Raw genomic sequence first — 27,883 nt, 5'->3', positions numbered from 1 at the left:
AAGCATCGCTTCTTGGTTTACACTCCAACTCTTCCAAAATATTAAAATCAACAAACTAGAATACACCAGATCTGTAATACAATCCCCACCACTTATACCACTCAAGCGCATCACAGGCAGCTGCCTACATTGGGTAGATGACATTAAGCATTACCATTAAAATCACAAAGGCACATCAAGAGCACTAGCTATTTCAAGTGGCTGTAACCAACTCCTTCAGCGTTGCCATGGTTAACAACGTTTATAGCTATGAACACAGTGTTAATGATAAAACATCTAGATCATAAAGTGAATAAGCAATAGGAAGCATAATAAATAGAAGTTTCTATTTGCAAATCAGAGTACTGGAGTTTTACAAGGTTTTGTCTGATTTGCATCCCTCTTTGTGTACACAGTACATGTATGATATGGAAATCAGCATGAACAGTAAATAGAAGGTGGCAACACCAGGCTGAGTACTCAGGCGTCTAGTGCAGGAAAGGTAGAAAATATTCAAATAGATTTGAAGATATTATGTAAATGTACCAAAGAATGACAAATAGAATACGAAGTGGAGACATATATAGTAATATAAATTAGTATCAGGAGCAAGGGCTGTGCATGTAAACCCTATAAGAAGTCTCCTAGGAACAGCTCCAAAAGCTAGCGGCATTTGCTCCCAAATAAACCTGTTGGACTTTAACCTGGTGTTGTGAGACTTCTTTACTGTGTTAACCCCAGTTAAATTCCGGCATCTCCACATCATGTAAGGCCTGACCAGTGAAAAAGGAGATGTTCATTTTTGACTGATAGGAACAACATCTAACAAAAAGAGTTTTATGATGACTCTCTGCAGCATTCAGTTACATATCCAAAGGGGTCATTTTAATTGCTTATGTTACATCATGGAGACAATATTGGGAATTCTGTATCCAGTTTAACTCACCTCATTGTCCAAAAATAGTGGATACATTAATATACAACAAAACGACTCTCCTGACTCCAGGGAGTAACTTTGCAGAGACATGCTAAAAAACTGAATTTCTAATGGAGCGGGAGAGGTGGGGGAGCTGGAGAGATGGGGGCTAAGGGGAGCCGAAGAGGTGTGGGTGTTGGGGGGGCGGAGGGGGGGAGAGAGCCAGAGAGGTGGGGGAGTTGGAGAGGTGGAGGGTCAGCAGCCAGGAGTGTGAAGATTCACATTTAAACCAACGAAGGGCTTTGCACATGGGCGTTCTGGATGGAATGATTCAGGATGCACAGAACGAAGGTAATTAAATCTCCTGTGAAGCTTGACATTCACAGCCAACTGGTGAATCACTTTCCATCAGTCATTGTTAATCTCACAGCAAGCAGGGCTGAAGGTTATAAGTGCAGGAGAGTAAATCATTTTAGAGTAACGTAATATATTAGTCTGCATATAATGATATGTGATAACTGTTCTTTGTTTTACCTTTTTGGAAACTTCACTTGCTTTCAACAGTCTTCCCGAGGAAGTTTTGGTTGGTTTAAGTGAAGGCAATGACAGTGTAGTTCCTGGTCTTTTGTCAGGAATTGAGCCATGCAAAAGGGAATTGGATTGCTATATGTAAAGAATGGATGTGTAAGGTTATGGGGATAAGGTAAGGGAATGAGGCTAGGTAGAATGATCTCTCAGAGAGCCAGTGCAGATGCGATGGTTTAAACGGCCTCCTTCTGCACTGTAACAATTCTGTGGGGTCAATGGGCTAAGCAACTTTCAAAAGTTTTAACTGCTTTCCAGGATTTTTATTCCTTCATGCAATTGTACAAAGGTGAATCAAACTAAAGTAATAAATACCCAATTGAAATAACCATGTCAGGTTGTTACATGAGAATCAATTTAAGATACAGTATTCCATCTAGACTTCAAGATAACTAGCCTACTGCAGAGATGTTGGAATCCTACTCCCAAGGTGGAATTGCCTACAGATCTATAATCGTACCTTCTCATCCAACAGTACTGGGCAGGATTTAGTGAATCGTTAAAAGGATTCAGGGAATAATAATCACATAACCCTATCACAGAGCTTGCTTGGTCTCATAAGTGCCTGCTGTCTTACTGAGAGCTAGCTTTAGATACAAATAAATAAACACAAAGATTGTCACCATGACATGACTTGAGCATGAATTATATCAATCTGAAATTTCATTGGCTGATCAAACACTTAGTGAACTGTTTAAAAAGGATTTTTAAAAAGCAAGCAAAAGCACCGATTGAAGATGGCTGTCAAAAGTCATCTGACATCTGATTTTGCAAGTTCTGGAAAGTTCCAATGTGAATTACAATTCAGACATGCCATTCCTTCTAAGGAATTTCATTCACACTTGTTGATGTCAAAAACAGCTTCAAAGGATTTACTACAAATGTACATGCCTCATATTTGTATTACTATAAACCTCTCTCTCATGTGGATTGTTTACCAGTAAGAAGTCTCACAACACCAGGTTAAAGTCCAACAGGTTTATTTGATAGCAAACACCAGAAGCTTTCAGGGCTCTGCCCCTTCGTCAGGTGAGTGGGCAGAACTCCCCACTCACCCTACGAAGGGACAGAGCCCCGAAAGATGGTGGCGTTTGCTATCAAATAAACCTGTTGGACTTTAACCTGGTGTTGAGAGACTTCTTACTGAGCTTACCCCAGTTCAGCGCCGGCATCTCCACATCATGATTGTTTACCAGAACAGTAGCTATATGGAAAGATGTTTTTCCTATTTCATCTAAATGAGTAATGAATCATTCAGAAGCTAATGGCTGGGACGTTATAGACTATGTGACAATGGTTCAGACATGAGCTAAGCAAATTCCTTCTTTATTGATTATAGTGAGAGAGATCATGTGACCAGAGTAGCTTTTCATAAAATTTCTTTATAAATATCTAACCTGCTAAAACATTAGTCTGCCAACAAAGCAGTAACAAGGTTCTTTCTCTTCACCAACAAGTCCAGGACCCTAGCCCTTTAGAGTTTAAAAATTCAGCACAGAGATGGTGAAGTTCCATCAAACTCAGATGCAAAAATAATTAACTTCTGAAAGAGATAGATTGTGTTAAATATAAAGTGGCAATTGCAACTTTACATGGGCTTCAATCCTGAAACCACTGTGGTGATAAATCTGCCACCGCCATGGATATCAGCAAAGGACTCAAATAGTGAACTCCCTTCTTTCAAATTTTGCATTGAACTTTAGTTTGGCTAATTTGGTAACCACTTCCTGTAAATCTGTCTGCTTATATATGTGTGTGTTTCGAAGTTCAGATGCAAGTTTAAATATTTTTTGTATTTTTACCTGGGTAGTTTTCTTTAACCATTAAAATCTAACCCTTTTTTGTTCTAAATTCAAGAAAGCTCGCTAGAATAGTTTATTTTCAATCAGCACATAATAGTTAAGCACAGACAGTGAGTAAATAACTTAATCCTTGCTAAATTCACAGAAAACCCTATTACAATCAGAGTTGGGAGCTGCAGGTATCATAGAATCATGTAATTCCTACAGTGCAGAAGAGGCCATTTGGCCCATCAAACCAACATTGACTCTCTGACTGAGTATCTAATTCAGGCCCTTAGGCCCTCACCCTATCCCTGCAACCCTTAGATGGGTTAGCCATTTACCATGGCTAACCCACGTAACCTACACGTCTTCGGGCAATTAAGCATGGCCAAACCACCTAACCTGCACATCTTTGGACTGTAGGGGGGGTTTTCCGTATGCCTCATCACACAATTGGAACAATATAAATTAACAGATATCAATAAAAATGTGACACATATTTAAATATATTTGGGCATTCTAACAACAGGTTTCAGTTTCTTGAGATGCATCATTATATCTTACAATTAGTGCAGTCCAGGGATGAATGAAATCAACTATTCTGACTGGAGCAAAGGATACATGTCTGAAGGAGTTGACGCTAATTTTGTACCATAGATCATGTTTGGTAACAATAGCATAGGTTCTGGTGTGATCATGAAAAGGAGATGAAACTGGTCAATAATTGCACTCTGACTGGAAGAGTCTCTTGAACTTTACTGGGTTTATGGTGTCAATTCTGATTCTGGATTCACTCACGTACAAAATCACCCAGCTCTGAGGGACTATGGACAGAACTCCAGGAAACCTCATTTATTTTTAACAGACTATTTCAAATGAAGTCAGAATTGATAATGCAGAAACCAGCCCAGCCACAAAAATCCAATTTAAAATGAGCATCAGTCCGAGGTAAAATGTGTCCCAATGGGTGAGTTATGAGAGGTGGCCCCCAAAGCATTTTAAATACTTTGGGGTCATTATCAATGGTCTGCTTAAGACAGGCTCCAATTTAAATTTCCCTTTCATGAACTACCGCAACTCTCTTTTCCCCAATTCGTCTCAGTCTCCAATTCTTCAGATGTCCCAGGAGCTCCCATTTTTTTCATCCTTCTCGGTCATTCCTTTCTACTCATTTTCCGACACCGCTTTAAACACCCCAACCCCTCACCAAACTTGCTCAATCTCCAGGAACATGACTCCTGCTCTGGAAGTTTCATTTTATTTGTCTCCATGATGTGCAGGTTAGGTGGATTGGTCATGCAAAATTGCCCCTTACTGTCACGGGAATCAGCAGTGTAGGGTCACAGGGATAGGGCCTGGGTGGGGTTGATGTTGGTGCAGGTTTGATGGGCCAAAGGGCCTCTTTATGCACTGTAAGGATTCTATGATTATTTTGCAGTTGGGCTCTTTGGGAGTTACGTGCGGGTTGTGTTCAGGGGCAGATGAATAAACACTGTTAGAAGAGGATGTCAATAACATTTTCAAACTGACTTGAGTTGGTACCTGTTACACGCATCTACATTGCTAATAGTGCCAGTAAAGAGAAACTCAACACAAATGTCCCTAGCGCAGAGATAGTAACAGCAAAACATATTTATTTGCACTGAAAGTTCTGCAACTCTTTTTGCTACTGTACTTGAAAAGGCACAGAAGACAATTAGAATACATAGTCATTAAAATTCATGAACAGGAACGAGAAATAATTAAAAAGGCTAACAAAATATTGGCTTTTTTATCTAGCGATCAAGAATATTGAGGGATGGAAGAGCACACACAATGCTGCACATTAAACCACATTTGTTTGTTTTGTATCTTCATACACACTCTTTTCCCTTTTGAGAATATTGGAAAGTGTCTTAGACAGTTTAACAGGCTGATTATCAACCTGTCTGAGTGACAGCATGAATATCCATTCTGTGGCTAACCAGCCCCAGGATGGGACTAGAACCCAGAGCTTCTGGCTCAGAAGCAGATGCACTACCTTTTCTTTTTCATTCATTCAGGAAATGTGGGCTTCACTGACTGGGCCAGCATTAATTGCCCATCCTTAGTTGCCCTTAAGGAGTGGTGATGAGCTGTCGTCTTGAACTGCTGCAGTCCATGTAATGTAAGTACACCAACGATGTTGTTAGGGAGGGAATTCCAGGATTTTAGCCCAGTGAGAGTGAAGGAACAGCAATATATTTCCAAGTCAGGATGCTGGGTACCTTGGAGGGGAACTTGCAGGTGATGGTGTTCCCATGTTCTTCTAGATAGTAGTGCTTGTGGGTTTGGAAAGTTCTGTTTCAGGGACCATGGTGGGTTCCTGCAGTGCATCTTGTAGTTGGTACACACTGTGGCCAAAGTTCATCAATAGTGGAGGGAGTGAATGTTTGTGGATGTGGTGCCAATCAAATAGGTTACTTTGTCCTGGATGGTGTTGAGTGTTGCTGGAGCTGCACTCATTCAGGCAAGTGCGGAATACTCCATCACACTCCTGATTTGTACCTTGTAGATGGTGGACAGGCTTTGGGGAGTCAGGAGGTGAGTCACTCGCCACAGTATTCCCAACCTCTGACCTGCTCTTGTAGCGACAAAACCTCCAGTATAACTGTGAGAAATACAGCTTCAGCTTACCAGAATGTTCCTGGACTCTAAAACTTAAATTGAGTGATGTTATAGAAAGCAGGTTGGTATGTTCCTGCAATTTCAAAGGTGCAGGGGTGATAGGACTAGACAGTAGACATATTAGTGCCTGATCTTTTGGGAGCAATATTAGGAAACATTTCATCAAGCAAAGGTCGGTGGAAGTTTGGAACCGTCCTCTGCAAACACAACTGATGTGAGATCCATTGTTAACTTTAAGTTTGAAATTTATACATTGTTATTAGCCAAAGATTTTCAGGGTTATGGGCAAATGTGGTTAAGTCACAAATTAGTCATGATCTCATTGAATAGCAGGCAGAACAGGCTAAGGAGGAAAACTGAGTTACTCAAGTTTCTAAGACTATATAAAGAAAATATTTTTTTCCTTATATCATGCCATTTATGACTAAGGGGCATCCCAAAGCATCATAAGAACATAAGAAATAGGAGCAGGAGTAGATACAACCTATTAAGTACTAAGTGTGGTAATGTAGGAAATAAAGCAGCCAGCAGGAAGTCAGTAAGCTCCAACAAACGACAATCTGATAATGACAAGATATTACCGTGACATTGACTTGGGGGTAAATATTGGCCGGGACACCAGGGATAACTCTCTTGCTCTTCAACAAAATAGTGCCATGGAATCTTTTATGTACTCACAAGGGGGCAGACAGGGCTTCAGCTTAATATCTTTTTGAATATCGGCTCCTCTGATGGTGCAGCATTCCCTCAGTACTGCAGTGGAGTGTCAGCCTGAATCTGTGTCCTTAAATGGATCTTGAATCTAAACTTCTGACTCAGAGGCAAGGGCTACCAACTGAGCCACAACTGACAACATTGAAAAGAATGTCGCCAACTGACTTGAAGATGATTTACTTTGCCACCTTCACTTATTATACATTGAGATAGAAACCCATTATTCAAAATATTACAGCATGAACCTACCATCGGATGATACCAAGGTGCTGTAAAAGGTTGTTCTACATTGTCTTAAATGAAAGAGCTGCTTCGGGCCATTTTTCTGTAAAACATAATAGAGACTGTGCATGAAACATTTTATAATTATACAAAAGGCGAACACAAGCTCTCAGCTGCTAGGTTCAAAGTGGACTTTTTGTATAATTTATAATAGCAGATCAATTAGGATTTGCGTAGAGTGTAGAGGTGAGGCAGTGTAGTTGTCTCCTAGCACGCTGTACTATGCAGCAACACAGTACACAAGTTTCCACTGATTTGTCCACACACCTAGTTCCCAATCTCAGTAACTCTCTATCAAGGAGAGGTGTCAACAAGAGTCTGGGTCAGCAGTGTTTTCCAATGGAAAGAGGAAGGGGAAAATATAAACTCAGGACAACATTTTGAGAGCTTGGTGAACTAGCTCCTCCTTCAGTAGAAGTTGGCAACCGTTATTTTACCTAAAGAGCTTTAAAAAAAATTGGCCACAATAAAAATATTGACAACTGCAAGATAAAATTCGACTGTTCTAAAAAGTGCTTGGCAAATTAACAAGTGTTGCTGCTAGAATGCATAATTTGCATATATAATATATTTTTAAAAAGTTGAAACTCAAATAGACCTAACTCTGAATTATCATTTTTTTTTAAACCTTCAATCCAGATCTTCAGACTGTACACAAGGGGAGATGTGAGTTAGGACTTTGTGGAGGGACTGATCCGCAGACTAACATGGGAATTGCCCAGGAAACCTGTTCTAACAGCTGGGTAACCCCACAACTGATCTCCCAATTACCCCCTGACTCAACATGACTACTCACCACCCCTCAACCCCTGGTCACCTCATTTACCCTCAATCAGACATGACTACCACTCCTGACCACACCCAACTGTCCTCTGCCCATTCTGTCAGCTGGGGTCAGACACTGGGGACGAAATGAGCAGTGAGCAGTCAAAGCCCGGGACAGAAGGGTGCAGATCATGTTAAATTCTGGGGCCTGGGAGATATGAGGGCTGGACTGCGAGCAGCCAGAGCTGCAGACCTGAATGACAGAATTTTAAAGAAATTGTAACAGCCAGTCTGACAGTTCCGATTTTTTTTAAAGCCAGTTTTTCAGGTTATCTTCTCTGACAGTTGCTGTGCTGCTGCTTTTGACCTTGGGCAGCTTTGTGGTTCTGATTTTGCTACCACCTGAAGGTCAGTAGTAGCAGTTCCTATTCACAGCAACTGTCATGAGTGCTCACTGTTGAATATCTACTTGAAAATGATAAGTGAAATCCCTGTAATCATTTTAGAGACAACTAGATGCTTTCATGCTGGTGGGAATGGCTGGGTCATTTTTAAGGTTGAGTCCATCAAAGTTAAATACATTTCTCAAAGTTCACTTTTGAATGTAAACAAGCATATTGAAAGAAGTGTCAATTTTTATTATGTCCTAAAATAGAACGTTTCTGATGACACACTGCATCAAGGGATTGAAAATCCTGGACCTCATCAAAATAAATTTAAGAAACTAAAAACCAGAAGAGATGCAAAACAGGATGCTGGCTGTTGTAGTTTACCACTCTTGCAAAGTCTGGGAATGAAATCCTTGGGAGATTGCTTAAAGAAAGCAATAGTTATCCTAACTTCATCCCAGACTGCAGGAAATCAGTACAGCAATTGCTTTGTAACTGTACTGATTTCCTGCAGTCACTTTCTGAATATCAGCTGATTGCTCTGTATTTAGTTATCCTTAGAGAATCAGCATTGGGCCTCCAATTCCACCATTGCTGCAGTCACTCTGTCTACAATATGCAGTTGCAATGAAAGAAAGACAAAACTGACATTTATACAGCACCTTTCATGATGTCTCAAATTGATTTCAACCCAATCTAGTGCTTTTGAGTTGTAGCCACTGTTAGAAAGTAGGCAATATTATCAAATGTCAGAGCAGGCTCGAGGGGCTAAGTAGCTTACCTCGACAATGCAGCACTCCCTCAGTACTGACCCTCTGACAATGCAGCACTCCCTCCGTAATAGCTCGCTGACAATGCAGCGCTCCCTCAGTAATAGCCCACCGACAATGCAGCACTCCCTCAGTAATGGCCCTCTGACAATGCAGCACTCCCTCCGTAATAGCTCGCTGACAATGCAGCGCTCCCTCAGTAATAGCTCGCTGACAATGCAGCACTCCCTCAGTAATGGCCCTCTGACAATGCAGCACTCCCTCCGTAATAGCTCGCTGACAATGCAGCGCTCCCTCAGTAATGGCCCACTGACAATGCAGCGCTCCCTCAGTAATAGCTCGCTGACAATGCAGCACTCCTTCAGTAATGGCCCACTGACAATGCAGCGCTCCCTCAGTAATAGCTCGCTGACAATGCAGCGCTCCCTCAGTAATAGCCCGCTGACAATGCAGCACTCCCTCAGTAATGGCCCTCTGACAGCGCAGCACTCCCTCAGTAATAGCCCGCTGACAATGCAGCACTCCCTCAGTACTGAACTTCTGACAGTGCAGCACTCTAGAGGCGGTACAATGGCTAGCGCTGCCACCTCACAGCGCTAGGAACTCAGGTTCAACTCTGGCCTCAAGTGACTATCTGTATGCAGTCTGCACTTCCTCCCCACGTCTGCATGGGTTTTCTCCGGGTGCTCTGGTTTTCTCCCTCAATCCAAAGATGTGTAGGTTAGGTTGATTAGCCATGATAAATTAACCCTTAGTGTCAGGAGGATTAGCAGGGTAAAAATGTAGGTTTATGTGAGTGGGGTAGGATGGTGATAGGTGCAGACTTGATGAGCTCAATGGCCTCCTTCAGTACTGTGGGGATTCTATGATTAGGATGAAATCATTGCTGGGTTTTTATTTGTTGCTAATGGAAGTTTACTGAGAGTAGACTTTGTGGTGTGAAATTGCCAGGGCAAGTGTGTGAGAGGGGCACACAATGAACCAGTAGCCTTTTTTACACCACATATGATTCTCAAGAGTCTTTCTCATTGACTTCAACCTTATCCTTTTATCCATTTATCCATTACTCCAGTCTATCTTGGTGCTTTTATGGGTTTTTTGAGGTATGAAAATGTTGTGATATGTCATACAGCAGAAGCTTAATATGTATTGGAGTGAGAAGCAGCAGAATCTACATTCTGACTTATCAAGAACACACAGGTACAACTGTGAACCATTCAATTGTTGTCCTCCAGCCTCTTAAAAGTTATGGCACACACAGCACTAGAGGGCTCCACTGCTTCTCACTGACAGTGAAGACCTATGTTGTTTAATCATTGCACTTTGTTGCTCAGGAATCGTTTGATCTTTCTATCCTGAGAGAAATTAATAATAAAATAGAATACAATTATACCCTTTGCATTAAATAATTATATTGAATAATATCATGCAACCAGGCAAGGAAAAGTCTTCTGCTGCTTCTACAGAATAGAAAAGTTTATCTGGTTTGCAAGTATTGAATCTTCCCCCCAAATATGAATTCATTTTCATCGTGTCCATATGTTGCAATGTGGAGAACATGTTAATAAGGTTTGAAACAGTCACTAAAGTCAGTGTTGTCATCCGCACAGTGTTGGAAATAACTAATGGGATATTTTCCTGTCAAACCAATAATATTTACACAATGCCGTTAATTTCTCCTCTCTGGCTTGTTTGATAGTCATAGTGGGATTGCCTATAGGACACACATAAACTAACACTACATTAGATCATTCCTGCTACTAATAGTAATGACCCTTGCTGTGTATATATCAGACAAGTTTGTAACCAGATGCCAATAGTGGGCGTTATCGTTCTACTCGGACCTTTCTGGCGAATTTTGAAAGGGGAAAAGAATATCATGCATGACTGAGGAAGGGATTGGGGGTGGGGGCAGGGGCAGGGGCAGTGTAATAAGGGGCTCAGTTCAGGATTTCTCTCCCTGGCCCTGGCAGCACAGTTGGTTCAGGAAAAACTTTGTGGGTAGCAGCAATGCAGTCAGCTGGCCAGAAGTTCTGGGTCATACCTTTAAAACAAACTACATTTGCATCGAATTTTCTTGGCTCTTGATTCTCACCTTAAAAACATCTAGTAGCATATTGAGAATAATTTGTCATCTCGACTATATCTATTATATTGTAATTAACACTTATTCAGGCGACTGTTTTTGGTTGTTGATATTTAATAGTCACTGCCAGGCAGTTTCTGCTCCCCACTCTTCAGCCAGTTTTCTGTTTACTTCCTGAAGCTTTGAGTTTAACTAAGAAAACAGCAGTGATTAGAATGCAGCACCCAAAGCTCGTGTTGAAGCTACTATTATTTTTAATTAAAAGGAAATGATGTGAGTTCAGAAACTCAGTACAAAATGGTCAAAGTTGTAGAGCTCACTGAAGGAGAAGGGGCAGTTCGGACTGTAGAGAAGGGGGTTGAATCAAATACACAAGTGGACATAACAAAGATAGATTGCCTAAAGTAGGCAAATGTAAAGTACAATGCATGGCAAGAAAAACAAAACACCCAGCAGCACGTTCAGCATGATGTTGAAATAGCCAAGGAGAAAGCTAAGAGTGAGCAAGAAGTCTTGGTGGACTTAACGTTAACTATGCTTGAGCACCAAGCAATCACACTGTTGAAGAATACAAGCAAGAGTATATGATCAAACTGGTCAGGCCATACCTTGAGTATTCACTCCATCATCAGGAAAAAGATACAAAATTCTGAGGTCAAGTACCAACAGACTCAAGAACGGCTTCTTCTCTGCTGCCATCAGACGTTTGAATGGACCTACCTTAAGTTAATTTTTCTATACACCCTGGCTATCACTGTAACACTACCTTCTGCACCCTCTCCTTTCCTTCTCCCCTATGTACTCTATGAATGGTATGCTTTGTCTGCACAGCATGCAAGAAGCAATACTTTTCACTGTATCCCAATACATGTGACAATAACAAATCAATACTGGTCACCAGGCCACAAGCAAGATGAAGTGCTAGAGTCAATCCAAAGGAGAGTCACAGGCAAGAGTGCAAATAGCTCAAACCATCAATAAAGACTGGAAGGACTTTGGCTTTCATCCTGGAAATGAGGCATCTGAGATGTGATCTTATAAATATGCTGAATTTACTTGTCCCACAAAACAAGTGGGACACAGTTCATGCTAATAAAAAGGTAAATCGAAGATCAATAAATTCTACTTCACTCAGGAAATCCACAAACTTCAAGAGTAGTGAAGTTGAAAACCCTGGAATCAAGAAACAATGGGGGAAGGGGGGGGGATGTTACATTTGAGGGATGTTAGAATATTGGAATAAAATAAGATGGCTGAATGACCTTCCCCTTCTGTATTCATTCTAGGTGGCATCCACTTGCTTACCATTGCCGACACTGTAATAATTTACAAATATTATTGTAAACAGCGCCAGGCTCCTTCACCCATTGCTCAGAAAACAGTCGGAACCGGGTCTGGCAGGATAAAGATTCATTTAAACGTTTTAACAAACTACATTTTTAAACCATCACTGTGTATTAATTATTGTATATTTCAAAAACAAATGCACATCTGAGATTATTCTGAGGTTGGAGGCGGTTTGACAGGACAGTTTAATTGATGCGTGCCACTATTGTTCTTCTGTTTTGACACCCACCTCCCCAAAATGTAGGATACGATGCTCATTTCTGTGCATAGCAACAGAAAGATTAAGAAAGCAGCAGAGGATTCTGTTGAATAATTTTGCATGCGTTTTTTCTTTCATTATGCACGTAAGCAGCTGCTGAGGCAGATAAACAGAATTAAACCAGCGACTGTTGATGAAAAATTCATCTTTATTCAGCACGGAAAACAACTTTGAATTGAAAAGGATAGTGTGCCGTATGTCGAAATCCAGCATTGGGCAGACGAGAACAATTAATTTAAAGCCCATTCAGTGACAAATTAATCGAGAGACACTGAAAAGAACATTGGAATTAAATAACTTCCAGGCAATGGAAATAAAAGAGTGAAAAAATAATTGAACTAAATTAAACTGAGAGAAAAAGCCTTTATAAAGAACAAAAGCAAGAGGAGGCAACTTGGTCTGAAAGACAAAAACAGAAGAGGAATAATCAGGAGAGGAGTGAATGAAATGGATGCTTCTGTGTGTTATACAGTTTGTGACGCAGGAATTCAAGTTCATTTTTTTTTGAATGACAAGTATCAGCACATTTAAAGTCTCACATGCCTGGAGATAAAAAGCTGGCTTGATTTGCAGATATTGCTCACGCTCATATTAGAAACAAATGCTGCAAGGAAAATAAAGGAGGGAAAAAAATAAAGAACGTGTACCAATTAAAAGGAGAACACAGGTTGGGCAAAAGACTTTCCACTATTTACAAGAATGGTTTTATTTTAATTTAATGCAGTTTATCAATATGGTAGTTAAACAAGCTTTAAAAAAAAAGAACAAGCACATGTGTGAACGACCCAACCCCACTGCGATTTCTGTCAAAGAGACTCAAATGTAAATAGTGAGAAGGAGGTAATGGGCAGGTACATGGTCAATGCAACTCAACACACAGAGAACTGTGAAGTTGGAGGAAAATCTTATCTGGAATGCACGTTTTGACAGAATGGTGGAAACCAACTCAATAACAAAGTTCAAAAGGAATGGGATAAATACTTGAGGGTGGGGGGGTGCGATTTTCCCACCTCGCCACACCTGGTGCAGATCACATTAATCCCACAAAGTAGCACGCCAGCCTAAAAATTGGTTTCTTGCCAGGTGCCAAATGGTCTGCAATTGTCCTGGTCCCTTTCTAATAGCAAAAACCAGATCATGCCCAGAAAAGGTGAGAGGCCAATTAGGATATTTAAAGTGGTATTTAATTAAGTGGTACTTAAATTAAGCGCACTGAGAGATTGGGTGCCCTTCCAAACTGGCTTGCACCCCCCCATCTCCCCCAGCACCGGTGCAAAATTCAGCACTCTCCCAAAAAACAACTAAGTGAAGGACAATTGCAGTTTGGACTGCCTGATAGACTGCTGTGGCTCAACTCAGTTTTCTCACCATTATGACACAGTCCTTTTGGGGAAAATTCCACCCTCTATGTGAAAAGGTTTGCAGGATTATGGGGAAAGAGTAAGGGAGTGTGGGAATAATCATACAGCTCTAAGAGCTGCAAGACACAATGGGTAAATGGTCTCCTTCAGTGTTATCCCGTGGCTCGAAAAGATCTTCAGTTTGTGGAAAAATATATCAAAAACTAATGCGAATTGGAATATAAAGTAGCTGAAACATATTTTTTATTGAAGTCTCTCTAATAACATTACATAAGTGATTTGCAATATGACTCATTTTGAGCCATAGAACTTGTTTGAAAACATCGTTCCACTGCGCAATGTACCTGACCAGAATACATTAAAATTCTATAAACCTTCCTCATCATTCAACAACTGGAACTGCACCCTTCCCTAACAGAATGAACATTTCTCACCAGACTACTCATGGAACACAATCAGATTATGTTGCACAGTTAAACACTCACTGGGGTAGATTTAATCCTGTGCTGGGGGGAAATGGGAAGGAAAATAAAAATCTGGAGGTCAGAGGAGGGGGCTGGGGAGGTCATAGCAACAGTGTGAACCTTAAATTTAAGAAAGTCTTAAAATCTCCGGAACAGAAAACAAACGAGGCAACACTTTCAGGTCTTGGGATAATAAGTTAGGGTGGGACGTGGTGCTAACATGTTGACCAAGCTACCAGCTAATCATAGAATCCTATAGTGCAGAAGGAAGCCATTCGGCCCATCGAGTCTGCATGGACAACAATCCCACCCATGCCCTATTCTAACCCCACATATATGCTATTCTGCCTGACATTAAGGGACAATTTAGCATGGCGAACCTAACCTGCACATTTCTGACTGTGGGATGAAACCGGGGCACCCAGTGGAAACCCTTGCAAACATGGGGAGAATGGGAAAACTCCACACAGACAGTTACCCAGGTCCCTGGCACTGTGCGGCAGCAATGCTAATCACTGTGCCACCGTGATAATGCCAGTTTTATTCAGAGAATGGTGCAGGTTCACATGACAAGGAGCAAAGTAGTACTGGACTAACAACCATTTAAATTTGATCAAGTTTCCTCTCAGCTCATTTTAAAGTTTATTGACTAGTGTTGCAAGTAGGCTTACATTAACACTTCAATGAAGTTACAGTCCAGCACCTGCTTGGGTATACCAAGAGAGAATTCAGCATGGCCAATGCACCTAACCAGCACATCTTCAGTTAAATGACAACAATTCCAAATTGGTTCTTATGCTATTAAACTAGAATGTGAAATTTTGCTTATAAAACAGGCAGTGATTCTGAATGCAAGGCATTGTGACTGTAAGATTTTATTTCAAGGGTTTAGCATCTTATCAGTCATTGAGATTGAAGTATGTGTTTAACATAGTTTCAAATGGTTGAGAAGCAAATGAGTCGATACAACCCATTGCTCCTCTGCACCTGAAGTGCCAGCTGAAATCCCTGCAGGGCAAAGTTATCCTTAGGATTGGCACAGTTGCATCCAGGGTGTAGATGGTGTGAATATTCATATGGATTCAAATCAAATGAAGCAGGCAGTTTAATCCTGCTCTTCAGCCTGGGACCCAACATCCTACAAAATACAGATTATACTGAGAGAAACATGCCAGAATCCCACATTACACCATTTTTATTAGATAGGAAGAAAGGCTCTGAAGACCAATTATTTGATTTCCATTTCATTGATAAACAGAAAAAAAATAAAATGCAAACCTCTGGACTATTCCTCCGTGCTTACCCAAGGAGACTTCTTGTAAGAATTCACAAAATTTAGAGTATTATAAGTCATTCATCACACCACAGCTATGTCAAAGCTCTGAAATAGCTACCAATCTCAACTCTAGGGTACCACAGCGGTTAGCACAGCTGCCTCACAGTGCCAGGGACCCAGGTTCAATTCCTGGCTTGGGTCATTGTCTGTGTGAAGTTTGCACATTCTCCCTGTGTCTGTGTGGGTTTCCTCCAGGTTCACTGGTTTGCTCCCACAGTCTGAAAGACGTGCTGGTAGGCACATTGGCTATACTAAATTCTTCCTCCGTGTATCCGAACAGGTGCTGCAGTGTGGCAACTAGGGAATTTTCACAGTAACTTGATTGCAGTGTTAACATAAGCCTGCTTTGTGACACTAAAAATAAACTTTAAGCTTTAACTCTGCTTCTTGCACCCTTCCCCCCATATTCTGTTCAATTATTCTTTTCTGATATTTATCCACTGGCATCCTTTACAGATTCAGCTTACATAAGAACATAAGAAATAGGAGCAGGAGTAGGCCATCTAGCCCTTCGAGCCTGCCCCGCCATTCGATAAGATCATGGCTGATCTGTCGCTGCTCAGTTCCACTTTCCCGCCCTCTCCCCATAACCCTTAATCCCCTCTCTTATCAAAAACCCATCAACCCGCGTCTTAAAAATATTTAGCGAGGCAGCCTCCACCACTTCAACGGGCAGAGAATTCCAGAGATTCACCACCCTTTGAGTGAAGAAGTTCCTCCTCAACTCCGTTCTAAACCGCCCCCCTTTTATCTTGAGGCTGTGCCCCCTAGTCCTACTGTCTTTTTTGAGCGGGAAGAGTCTCTCCACCTCTATCCTATCCATCCCATTCATCATCTTATACGTCTCAATGAGATCTCCCCTCATTCTTCTAAACTCTAACGAGTACAAGCCCAGTTTATTCAGCCTCTCCTCATAGCTCAACCCCCTCAACTCCGGTATCAGCCTAGTAAACCTCCTCTGCACTCCCTCCAAGGCCAAAATATCTTTGCGCAGGTGCGGCGCCCAAAACTGCACACAGTACTCCAGCTGCGGCCTCACCAATGCCCTATACAGCTCATTGTTGTTTCTGGGTTAAAAAAAATTCTCCACTCTTCCTCATTTTGATATTGATCCTAAATTCATGCCCTCTAACTAATATCAAATATCTATTGTATATTAAGCTGATCTTTCTCTACACCCTAGCTATGACTGTAACACTACATTCTGCACTCTCTTCTTTCCCTCTCCCCTATGTATTCTATGAATGGTATGTCTCACCTGCACAGCGCGCAAGAGACAATACTTTTCACTGTATCCCAATACATGTGACACTAATAAATCATTTGAGCAGTGAAAATAGTTTTCCACAATTTCCTTTTCTGTTATATTATTTAAAATTCAGCTAATTATTTTCTTCACCCAGGGCCTCCCAACACTGCACAATATCCACTGGCACCTATCAGTAGGCATCAAGAGGCTGAGCTGTAACTCAGTAGTAACATTCCCACTTGATTACACTCTGGACAGGAATACCCCGAACCGAGGCAAGAGTCTCTGTATATCGGGGTGACATACTGCACCCATAGAAAGCAAAATGATGACGCTAATTGCACCTAGTCACCTTTCCTTAACCTTCCCATCCACCCTCTAATCTTCATTGCAGATGCAGCACACGGTATAATCTATGGTATGCCTCACGTGTTTCTAGGCACAGAAGAGAAACTTTAGGCCCCTGTCAATCGTAATTTGCCACCGTCTGGAGTACAGTAAGTGCAGCCAGAGGTGAGTTGCTCTCCAAATCCTTTTTGGCACTATGTACAGTTACTGGGGCAGCACGGTAGCACAATGGTTAGCACTGCTGCCTCAGAGCTCCAGGAATCTGGGTTAGATTCCCGGCTTGAGTCACTGTCGGTCCAGAGCCTGCATGTTCTCCCGGTGTCTGTGTAGGTTTCCTCTGGGTGCTCCGGTTTCCTCCCACAATCTGAAAGACAAGCTGGTTAGGTGCATTGGCAATGTTAAATTCTGTAAAATGTCTGACAACACCAGGTTTTAGTCCAACCGATTTATTTGATAGTAAACGCACAAGCTTTCGAGGTTTCCCTCTTCGTCAGGTGAATGGAGAGTTCTGGCCTCAGACAGAGCATATAACAGCACAGACAGTTTACAGATTACTGATTAGAATGCGAATCTTTACACCTAACCTGCTGTTCAAGTCCTAAAGTGGCCGACAATGTGAGTGGAAGGAGCACTGATCACAGGTTAAAGAGATGTGTATTGTCTCCAGACAGTACAGTAAGTGAGGTTTTGCAAACCCAGGCAAGTCACGGGGGTTACAGATAGTGCGACATGAACCCAAGATCCCTGTTGAGACTGTCCTGTGTGCAGAACTTGGCTATCAGTCTCTGCTCAGCGACTGCGCTGTCGTGTGTCGTGAAGGCCGCCTTGGAGAATGCTTACCTGCTTACGGTCTCAACAGGGATCTTGGGTTCATGTCGCACTATCTGTAACCCCCGTGACTTGCCTGGGTTTGCAAAACCTCACTCACTGTGCTGTCTGGAGACAATACACATCTCTTTAACCTATGATCAGTGCTCCTTCCACTCACATTGTCGGCCACTTTAGGACTTGGACAGTAGGTTAGGTGTAAAGATTCGCATTCTAATCAGTAATCTGTAAACTGTGCTGTTATATGCTCTGTCTGAGGCCAGAACTCTCCATTCACCTGACGAAGAGGGAAACCTCGAAAGCTTGTGCGTTTACTATCAAATAAATCGGTTGGATTAAAACCTGGTGTTGTCAGACTTTTTACTGTGTTTACCCCAGTCCAATGCCGGCACATCCACATAATGTTAAATTCTCCCATAGTGTATCCAAACAGGTGCCGGAGTGTGGCGATTAAGATTTTAACAGTCATTTCATTGCAGTGTTAATGACACTAATAACTAAGCTTAAAACTTAAAGTTAAAACTTTCTTGGTGTCCACGATGGAGATTTGAAACTCTCTAACTGGAACAGTGTTGGGCAAATCCTTGACCACCCAGTCAATGATTCACTTGCATTTACATTTCAATTTTGACCAAGCTTTTTGGTCACCTTGTCATGGTATCTCTTTGTGTAGTTTGTTGTCAATTTTTGCCAGATTGCAATCCTATGAGGTGGCCACAAGATATTTTACAACGTGAGACATGTTGTTGGTTTATTCCGGAAAGGAAAGGGAGCACATGTAGCCGAAGGAGACAATACTGCTGATACTTCGGGAAAGGGGCCAGAAAGTTGAAAACCTTCTTCCAAAGTCCCAGCCAGATGAAACACAATTGTGTAACATTCAAACTGCTTTTGAAAAAGATCACACAAGCCCCCCAACAAAACAGACTCTTTCCATAGATCAAGGACTCCTCCTCCTGGTGTGGATTGTATTCTACCTATTCAGTTCCCCTGGGACAGTTCTGCGCAAATATTCCCTAATCTCCAAAGGTGATGAAACAAAACTCCGGCATCGATCTGCTCTGTAACCATGAACGATGCTGATATATTAGGTGTAAATGCAAAGAGACAATTTTAAAGCATTACTTTTTAGCAGCAAATAGCTAATGTTTACCTCACTGGAAAGATATGGCTTCCTTTGATTTGATATATTATTGTCACGTGTATTAGTATACAGTGAAAAATTGTTTCTCATGCACTATACAGAGAAAGCATACCGTTCATAGAGAAGGAAAGGAAAGGGTGCAGAATGTAGTGTTACAGTCATTGCTAGGGTGTAGAGAAAGATCATCTTAATGCAAGGTAGGTCCATTCAAAAGTCTGACAGCAGCAGGGAAGAAGCTGTTCTGGAATCAGTTCGTACGTGATCCCAGACTTTTGTATCTTTTTCCTGAAGGAAGGAGGTGACAGAGAATATGCCCGGGATGCGTGGGGCCCTTGATTATGCTGGCTGCTTTTCTGAGACAGTGGGAAGTGTAAACACAATCAATGTGTCAGTGTTTCTCCAATAAAGAACAATCTTCTTCAGAATAGCTCTCATTTTTGCAACAGACCCAGCAGGACTGTTGATTTTAAATAATGGCTCACAATAAAATTCAGCAAGGATCCTAAAGTATATATTTTTTCTCTGTTTAGGTTTTGAATGAATGTTTTATATGTATTAGCAGCCTAGTTCAAGGAAACTTTCACAATCAGCTTCAGAGCCCTGATGTATTGAGGCAAGGCAAAATTGTCCATATCATGTCATGCCCAAGCATACTCGACACAGGTTTTAAAACAGGTCCGAGAGAATGAATTTCGTCAATTTAATCTGTGTTCAAAACAAGGCCTGATGTTCTAGTGTCTTAAATTCAGCAGAGGGAATTATTTGTCCCATTGTGCCAAACTGGAAAAACAATCCAAATGGTCCAGCTGAACTGCTTTTCCCCTACAACCCTCCAAACATTACTTTTTTAGGTCTATTTGAAATTCCCTTAGGAAAGTTATCATTAATTCTGTTTCCATTTCAGAAGTGCGTTCAAAATCACTATTTTGCGCATTAAGAAAATCTCATGTCCCCTCTGATTTTGTCACCAATTATCTCAAGTCCATGTCCTTTTGATATCAACCCTCCTTGGTAGCAGGCATGGTGGTACAGCGGTTAGTGCTGCTGCCTCACAGCGCCAAGGACCCAGGTTCGATTCCCACCTTGGGTCACTGTCTATATGGGTGCTCCGGTTCCTCCCACAGTCGGAAAGACGTGCTGGTTAGGTGCATTGACCCGAATAGTCACTGGAGTGTGGCGACCAGGGGATTTTCATAATAATTTCATTGCAGTGTTAATGTGAGCCTTACTTGTGACACTAATAAATAAAACTTTTAACACCTGGAAAATTCGTCCATTATCACCTTTGTTCTGAAAACAATTCCAGCTTTTCTAGCATTCTTGGGTTGTAGTCTCTCCACATAATTAAAATCCCTCATCCTTGGTATCATGAAGAGAATTCTCTCATGTCATGTCCAGGCTTTCCCTCAGGAGGGTTCCCTCAGGAAAGCCTGGACATCCTAATGCCCAGTATTGGGCACAGTACTCCAGCTGGAGCCTAACCAGTGGTTTATAAATATTTAGCATAGCTTTCTTGTTTTGCATTCTGTGCCTCTACTAATGAAATCAATAAACCTATATGTCTTCTTAATTATCTTCGCAACAATACTTTGTTAGCTGAAGTACCTGACATTGGGAAAAAAGAGCTTCATAAGGACATCTTTGTTCAGTAATTTGGAAGGAATATTTGCTCGGCTCACTTCTGCTAGTTTATTTTGCCATCTTTACCAGTTAGCATCTCATATATCCAATTAGGATCCTCGGGTCTTTAGCAATAATATTTACTTCTCAGTCTTGTGCTGTTGATCCAATATCTTTCAGTTTCCCTCTGAAGGCAAAGCACCAGCACTGCTGAAAGTTTTCATTATTTGGTCACCAAATGTGAGTGACATTGAAGACATACAAATACCCATTCCCTCTGAGGCCACGTGGAGTGAATGAAGCCCACTCCATCACTCAAACCAGCCTCCCATCCATTGACTGTGTCTGCACTTCCTGCTCCCTTGGAAAAGCAGCCAGCAAAATTAAAGACCCAACACGCCCCGGTCATTCTCTCTTCCACCTTCTTCTGTCAGGAAAAAGATACAAAAGTCTGAGGTCATGTACCAGCCAACTCAAGAACAGCTTCTTCCCTGCTGCTGTCAGACTTTTGAATGGACTTACCTTGCATTAAGTTGATCTTTCTCTTGACCCTACCTCTGACTGTAACACTACATTCTGCACTCTCATTTCCTTCTCTATGCTTTGTTTGTATAGCGCGCAAGAAACAATATTTTTTACCGTATACCAATACATGTGATAATAATAAATCAAATCAAATCTCAATTTATTGATTTGCCGTGGTAGGATTTGAACTCAGCCGTTGGGTTGCTAGCTCCATACTACAGTCTTCAGGCTACCATGCTGTCAAGTTTAAACTAGATAATATCACTTAGTCTGACTTCCTCCCATCATTTTTTCCCCCATCATGCCTTTTCCAATTATACGGGTGATGTTTGAGCCTGCCAATAACTAACGAATCTACCACTAGGTGGTGCATGGATCGAATTTCTCTGTACATATCTACTGGCGAGACCAGAAATCAAACCAGAGTTTAACCAGAGTGATAACATTTAGTAAAGCAGGTAAATACTGAAAGCAGCAGTTAGTTACTGTTTGGGAAAAATAGTTACTCCTTTCAGTTTCCGTTGATTTTGTATTGAAAACACCTTTCCATCGTTCATACTGCATGGATATCAAACGGATCTGTTCAATCCTCAGCTGTCCATACCCTAACTCACACCAAACCCCATCATCCCTGTATGTGCTGATCTCTCATGGCTACCAGTCCAGCAAGCCCTTCACTTACAACTTTTCATTCTGATGGACTTGTTGCTCCCCGTCTCTAATCTCCATCAGCCTTACTTGAAACCACTCTCCTGCTCCTTTAAGAATGTTTCCTAAAATGGACCTGTTGACCAAGCATTCGGACACTGTCTGTATGCAATCTCCTATGGCTCGGTGTTAATTCTCTCTAATAGTGTGTCATGGGGCACTGTGCTACATTAATGGCTCGACATAAATGCAAGTTGTTGTTTCGTGGACTGAACTGCACCAGAATAAATTTCCTTTCAAAAGTTTCAATTGACATTCAAACTGATATTTTACATTCATTGCTAGCTAATGGAAGAAAGAAGAAAAGGGCATACTTACTCCATCATTCTGACAGGACTTTAAATGAACACCTTAACTTAGATCAAAAGAAATTGTATTGTTATGCCTGGATGTTATTTTGAACTCTCTTAGATACCTCCATAGCAATCATTGAAAGTTCTGACTATAAATAATGCAAATTTATGTTCCACAAAATTACCACATTCAGTTATCTTGGCAACTGTTGCAAGAAGAAATAATTCAATATTACTAAGCCTTCCTCACTGTAATTTACATCATCTACTAAATCTATCTCCATGGCACTGCTCACAAACACATTTTCTTTTATTAACCATCTCTCTCCCACTCTACCCATCACATTTATGGTTTCTCTCTTGCTCTCCACCTCCTTAACAATTTATCTCATCAATATTTCTGCCATCTTGAATTTTTCATGTAGGTTCTCATCTGTAGGTCTTTTGTTTGCTATCTACTCTTCACTGTCTTGTCTGCTTGGTCGCTAGATATCTTTCTGCACATCCCTCTTTTTGTATGTCCCCAGTAAGTCTCTGCAATGGGCCTTCAGTCAGAAAATTTAATGAATGTTTGATTTCTAACTGAGATTGATTGATACCATGTGTGACAATGTTCACAAAACTATAATATTCTTGTTAGTCTTCTGCTAGTGGTATCAGATCGAGCTGGCCAAATCCTGAAGAACATGACTGCTAGGATCTGTGCCAGGTGGTGAGGAAACCAACGAGGGAAAAGTATACTTGGTCTCATCCTCACCAATCTATCTGTCATTTGTACAAGATACATTTGTACAAGACAGTACCGGTAATGTTGAACTAACACCGTAAGTCCTTGTGGAGATGAAGTCCTGCCTTTACATTAAGGATATCCTCCAAGGTGTCGTATGGCATTATCACCATGCTAAACGGGATAGATTTTGAACAGATCTAGCAACTCAAGACTGGGAATTGATGAGATGCTGTAGGCCATCAACAGCAGCAGAATTATATACAATCACATTTTGTAATCATATATCCCGGCATTCAACCCTAATTCAATGGAGATGCAGGATGGCATGCCAGGAGCAACACCAGGCATACCACAAAATGAGCTGTCAACCTGATAAAGTTCAGCAAAGGATGATTTGCATGCATAAGCAGCAAGCAACAGGCAGAGCCAAGCAATTCCATAACCAGTGAATCAGATCTAAAACTCTGCAGTCCTGCCATACGCAGTCCTGAATGGTGATGGACAATTAAACAAATCACTGGAGGACGTGGCTCCACAAATGCCCCATCTTCAAAGGTGGAGGAGCCCAGTACATCAGCGAAAAAGATCAGGCTGAAACATACGCTACAGTCATCAGCCAGCAGTGCCAAATGAATGATCCACAATAGCCTCCTCCTGAGGTCACAGCATCACAAGTTACCGCCACATTAATCTACTCTTGAACACCAGTAAAATCATGGAAGGGGTCATCAACGTTTTCTTAGCAATAACCTGCTCATGGACGCTCAGTTTGGGTTCCGTCAGGGCCACTCAGCTCCATGCTTGAATCGATTCAAGCATGGACAAAAGGAAGCAGTGGTGTAGTGGTGGGAGATGGTGATGTAGTGGTATTGTCACTGCACTAGAATCCACAGACCCAGGGTAAAGCTCTGGGGACCTGGTTTGAATCCTATCACACCAGATGATGAAATTTGAATTCGGTAAAAATCCAGAATTAATCTAACCATGCCCATGAAAACATTGTCGAGTGTCATAAAAATACATCTGGTTCACTTTAGGGAAGGAAATCTGCTGTGCTTACCTGCTCTACAGTTGATTCCATACCCACAGCAGTGTGGCTGACTCTTAAATGGTCTCACAAGCTATGCAGCTCAAGGGCATTTAGGGATGGGCAATAATTCAGGCCCAGCCTGTGACACCCACATTCCATGAATTAATAAACATAAGAGCTGAACTCCAGAGCTGAGGTTAGAGTGACTCGTCTTGACATAAAGGTAGCATTGGACGAAGTGTGGCATCAAGATTCCTGAGCAAAATTGGAGCCAACGGGAATGAGGAGGAAAGCTCTCCGCTGGTTGGAGTCGTACCAGGCACAGGGGGAGATGGTTGTGGTGGGTGAAGGTCAGTCATCAATAAACTCCAGTTGTTATTTCTACAGGACTACACACTAAATAGAAATCAAAAATAGAATATGCCAAAACACTTATTGAAATCTAGATTATGCTAGACTCTATTCTGTACACTATTGAAAATAAATCCAATATTCTAATGAATCAACTAGCCTCTTCTATGAGTTTCTGTAGGGAAAAGCGCAATCATGATAACGTCACAATGGTCAATTCTGGATAAATGTACAGACTCCTTTATGGAGGTGGTTAGCTGCACTCGTGTTGTACTATTCTTCTTTCCTCAATGCAAAGTTTCACATCAACATTTCAAAAGACATCCTAAAAAGGCACTCCTCAAAGTTTCTTAATTTGAATATCTGTTAATTTGAACTGAAATCATGCAAATCAGAAATTGCAGCACAGTGGTTAGCACTGCTGCCTCACAGCACTGGAGACCCGGGTTCAATACTGGCCTCGGGTCACTGTCTGTGTGAATTTGGCACGTTCTCCCCCTATATGTGTGGGTTTCCTCCGGGTGCTTTGGTTTCCTCCCACAGTACAAAGATGTGCGGATTAGGTTGATTCGCCATGCTAAATTGCCCCTTAGTGTCCCAAGATGTGTAGGTTAGGGGGATTAGCAGGGTAAATTCGTGGGGTTGTGGGGAAAGGTCCTGGGTGGGATTGTTGTCGGTACAGAATTGATAGGCCGAATGTCCTCCTTCTGTACTGTCGGGATTCTACGCTTCACACGCATTCATCACGATCAAAGGCTTCTAACTTTCAGAAATGCACGTCTTGTCAAGTAGAGAAAAGCAAAGGTTGCACAAGCCCTAAATGTCCAAAGTCAGCTAAACAGCTAAATAGGAAAACAGTTCATCTGTAGTGTTTTCTTCCCTTTCCATTTCTTAGAACCATAACAATACTCAAGCTAAAAAGCATCATAGAAGTATTAGTCAAACTACACAGACTTCCTAAATGTAAAAATCTGGGAACATCATAAGCTGCAGTGTAATTTTACACATATGCAAACCCAAAAGGTATTAATTGATCTTTTTCAAGTAGCTACCTGAGATATAAACAAAAAAAGACACTGCTTTTATCACTTAGACACTGGACTCTTGTTTTCAGACGCTCTAAATTAGTTTTGTAATCTTAAACTGGCTGACACGCTAAACTGAGAATACACTCCATACGAATCTTGATCTAATCATCGATTTTAAACTGGCTGCTCACTGAAATACGAACATATTTAATGCTAACCTTTGTGTAGTTATTAGTGGATAACTTGTAGGAAATGAACTCAAGGACTGAAACATTTAAGTAATTTAAAGGAGGATTTCCAATAAAATCTTTGAAGAAGAAACTGTCATAAATGCTTTCTGAATCAGAGATTAGTTTACAATCTGAAATCAATGAGAACAGCGAATGATTTTCTTTTGCAATCCAGTTCATAACTCTAGGATATGTTTTCACGAATCTCAAAAAACTGGGGACTGGGCAAAAAAAGCAGCACAAACACCATTCAACTCAGTCACCACATAAGAAGATATTAGGGCGGGAAGTTCAGAGCTTGAGAGACTTGGCAGCTGAAGGTTTGGCCACTGATTATCATAGAATCCTACAGTGCAGAAGGAGGCCATTCAGCCCATCGAGTTTGCAATGACCCTCCCTGACAATCCCACTCATGCCCTATCCCCATAACCCCATGCATTTACCCTAGCTAGTCCCCCTGACACGAAGGGACAATTTAGCATGGCCAATCCACCTAACCTGTATATCTCTGGATGGCGGGAGGAAACTGGAGCACCTGGAGGAAATCCATGCAGACTCCACACAGACAGCAATCCAAACCGGGAATCAAACCCTGATCCCTGGCGCCGTGAGGCAGCAGTGCTAACCATTGTGCCATCCTGTGGAGATATTAAACTCGAGCAGATGGCCTGCACTGGAGCTGAGAGTTTGGAGATCTGCAGGAGATTATGAGGGATAAGGCTATGGAGAGAATCGAAAACTAGGATTAGAATTTTAAAATGTAGGCATGGCTTATCTGATGCAATGGGTGATCAGTGAACAGAACTCCATTTTAGCTGACTTTGGACAATTTAGGGCCTTGTGCAAACTTTGGTTTCTTCTATTTGAAAGGATGTGCACTTCTGAAATTTAAAAGCCTTTGATTATGATGAATGTGCAGATTAAGGGCAAGTGAAACTTTCATTATTATTGTCGCCTTCAAGACACACAGATGTGGGCGGTGCGCTGTGGGATCAGTTTTGTCTATATGATTAAAAGTGGCTTTGTAGTTAATCTCGGCAGTCATCAGAGTTGTGTTACATGGACACAGTATCTTTACAAAAGTGGAAACACAACCTGATGTTGTAAAAAGTTCAAGCGCAGTCAGCAGAACTGCAAATTTATACAGGGTGCAAGCTGGAAGGACAGCCAGGAGAACATTGGAATGGTCAAGTCCAGTGTGGATAAAGGTTTCAGCAACAGATGAGTATGTAACAAATAGTGAAGACTGACATTACAGAGGAGGAAGTATCTTGATGATGGCACGATGGTGTCATTGAAAGGTCATCACAAGGTCAAATATGACACTCAGGTTATAAGCAATCCCATTTAGTGTCAGACAATTGCCAGGGAGATGAGTGGGGTTGATGGTTAGGGAGAGGAGCTTGTGGCGGGATTGAAGACAAGGCCTTCCCAATATTTAACTGCAGGAAAACTCTGCTCAACCAGTAGTGAATATCAGAAAAAGCTAATGAGAGAACTGGAGGGTTTGAGAGTGAGGTTGCAGTGAGGGAAAAACCGGATGTTATCAACATATATGTAGAACTTAATGTTGTAGCTTTGGATGACATCACTGAGGGAGGGCATGTCGATGAGAAATCGGAGAGGCCAAGACATCAGAGGTAACAGAAGAGAAGTCATTGCAGGCAAATCTCTGGCTATGGCTGGATGGAATCCCAACACTGCAGGAGATGGCTATTTGGCCCATTGAGCCTGCAATCAACAACGATCCCACCCAGGCCCTATCCCTGCAAATACATGTATATACCCTGCTAGTCCCTCCTGATACCAAGGGATAATTTATCATGGCCAATCAACCTACACATCTTTGAACTATGAGTGGAAACCAGAGCACTCGGAGGAAGCCCACACAGGCACAGGGAGAATGCGCAAACCCCACACAGACAGTGACCCAAGCTGGGAATTGAACCCGGGTCCCTGGCACTGTCAGGCAGCAGTGCTAACCATTGTGCCACCATGCTGCCCATTAAGAATGGAACCAGGAAAGGTCAGTTCCAATGAACTAAACAAACTGCAAACTCATTCCTAGTGCCAAGTATTATCTCAATGAAATATCTGTGTGTCAAGGGAGGCAATA

General features: G+C 41.6%; 1 protein-coding gene across 1 annotated transcript in view; it reads right to left on the bottom strand.

The window, feature by feature from the left end:
• The window catches only part of LOC145345001 (calcium uniporter regulatory subunit MCUb, mitochondrial-like), a 110,908-nt gene that overhangs the window by 22,545 nt on the left and 60,480 nt on the right, over window positions 1-27,883 (bottom strand). The window contains exon 2 of the mRNA XM_080192471.1: window positions 6,874-6,949. Coding sequence (XP_080048597.1) covers window positions 6,874-6,949 — 76 coding nt within the window. The remainder of the gene's footprint in view (window positions 1-6,873; window positions 6,950-27,883) is intronic.

This window comes from Carcharhinus amblyrhynchos, chromosome 1 (genome assembly GCF_965287045.1).
Source record: "Carcharhinus amblyrhynchos chromosome 1, sCarAmb.v2.hapA, whole genome shotgun sequence".
In the NCBI taxonomy this organism is placed as follows: domain Eukaryota; kingdom Metazoa; phylum Chordata; class Chondrichthyes; order Carcharhiniformes; family Carcharhinidae; genus Carcharhinus; species Carcharhinus amblyrhynchos.
The sequence above is the reverse complement of the archived record's forward strand: the minus strand, read 5'-3'. Positions and strand labels throughout refer to the sequence as shown.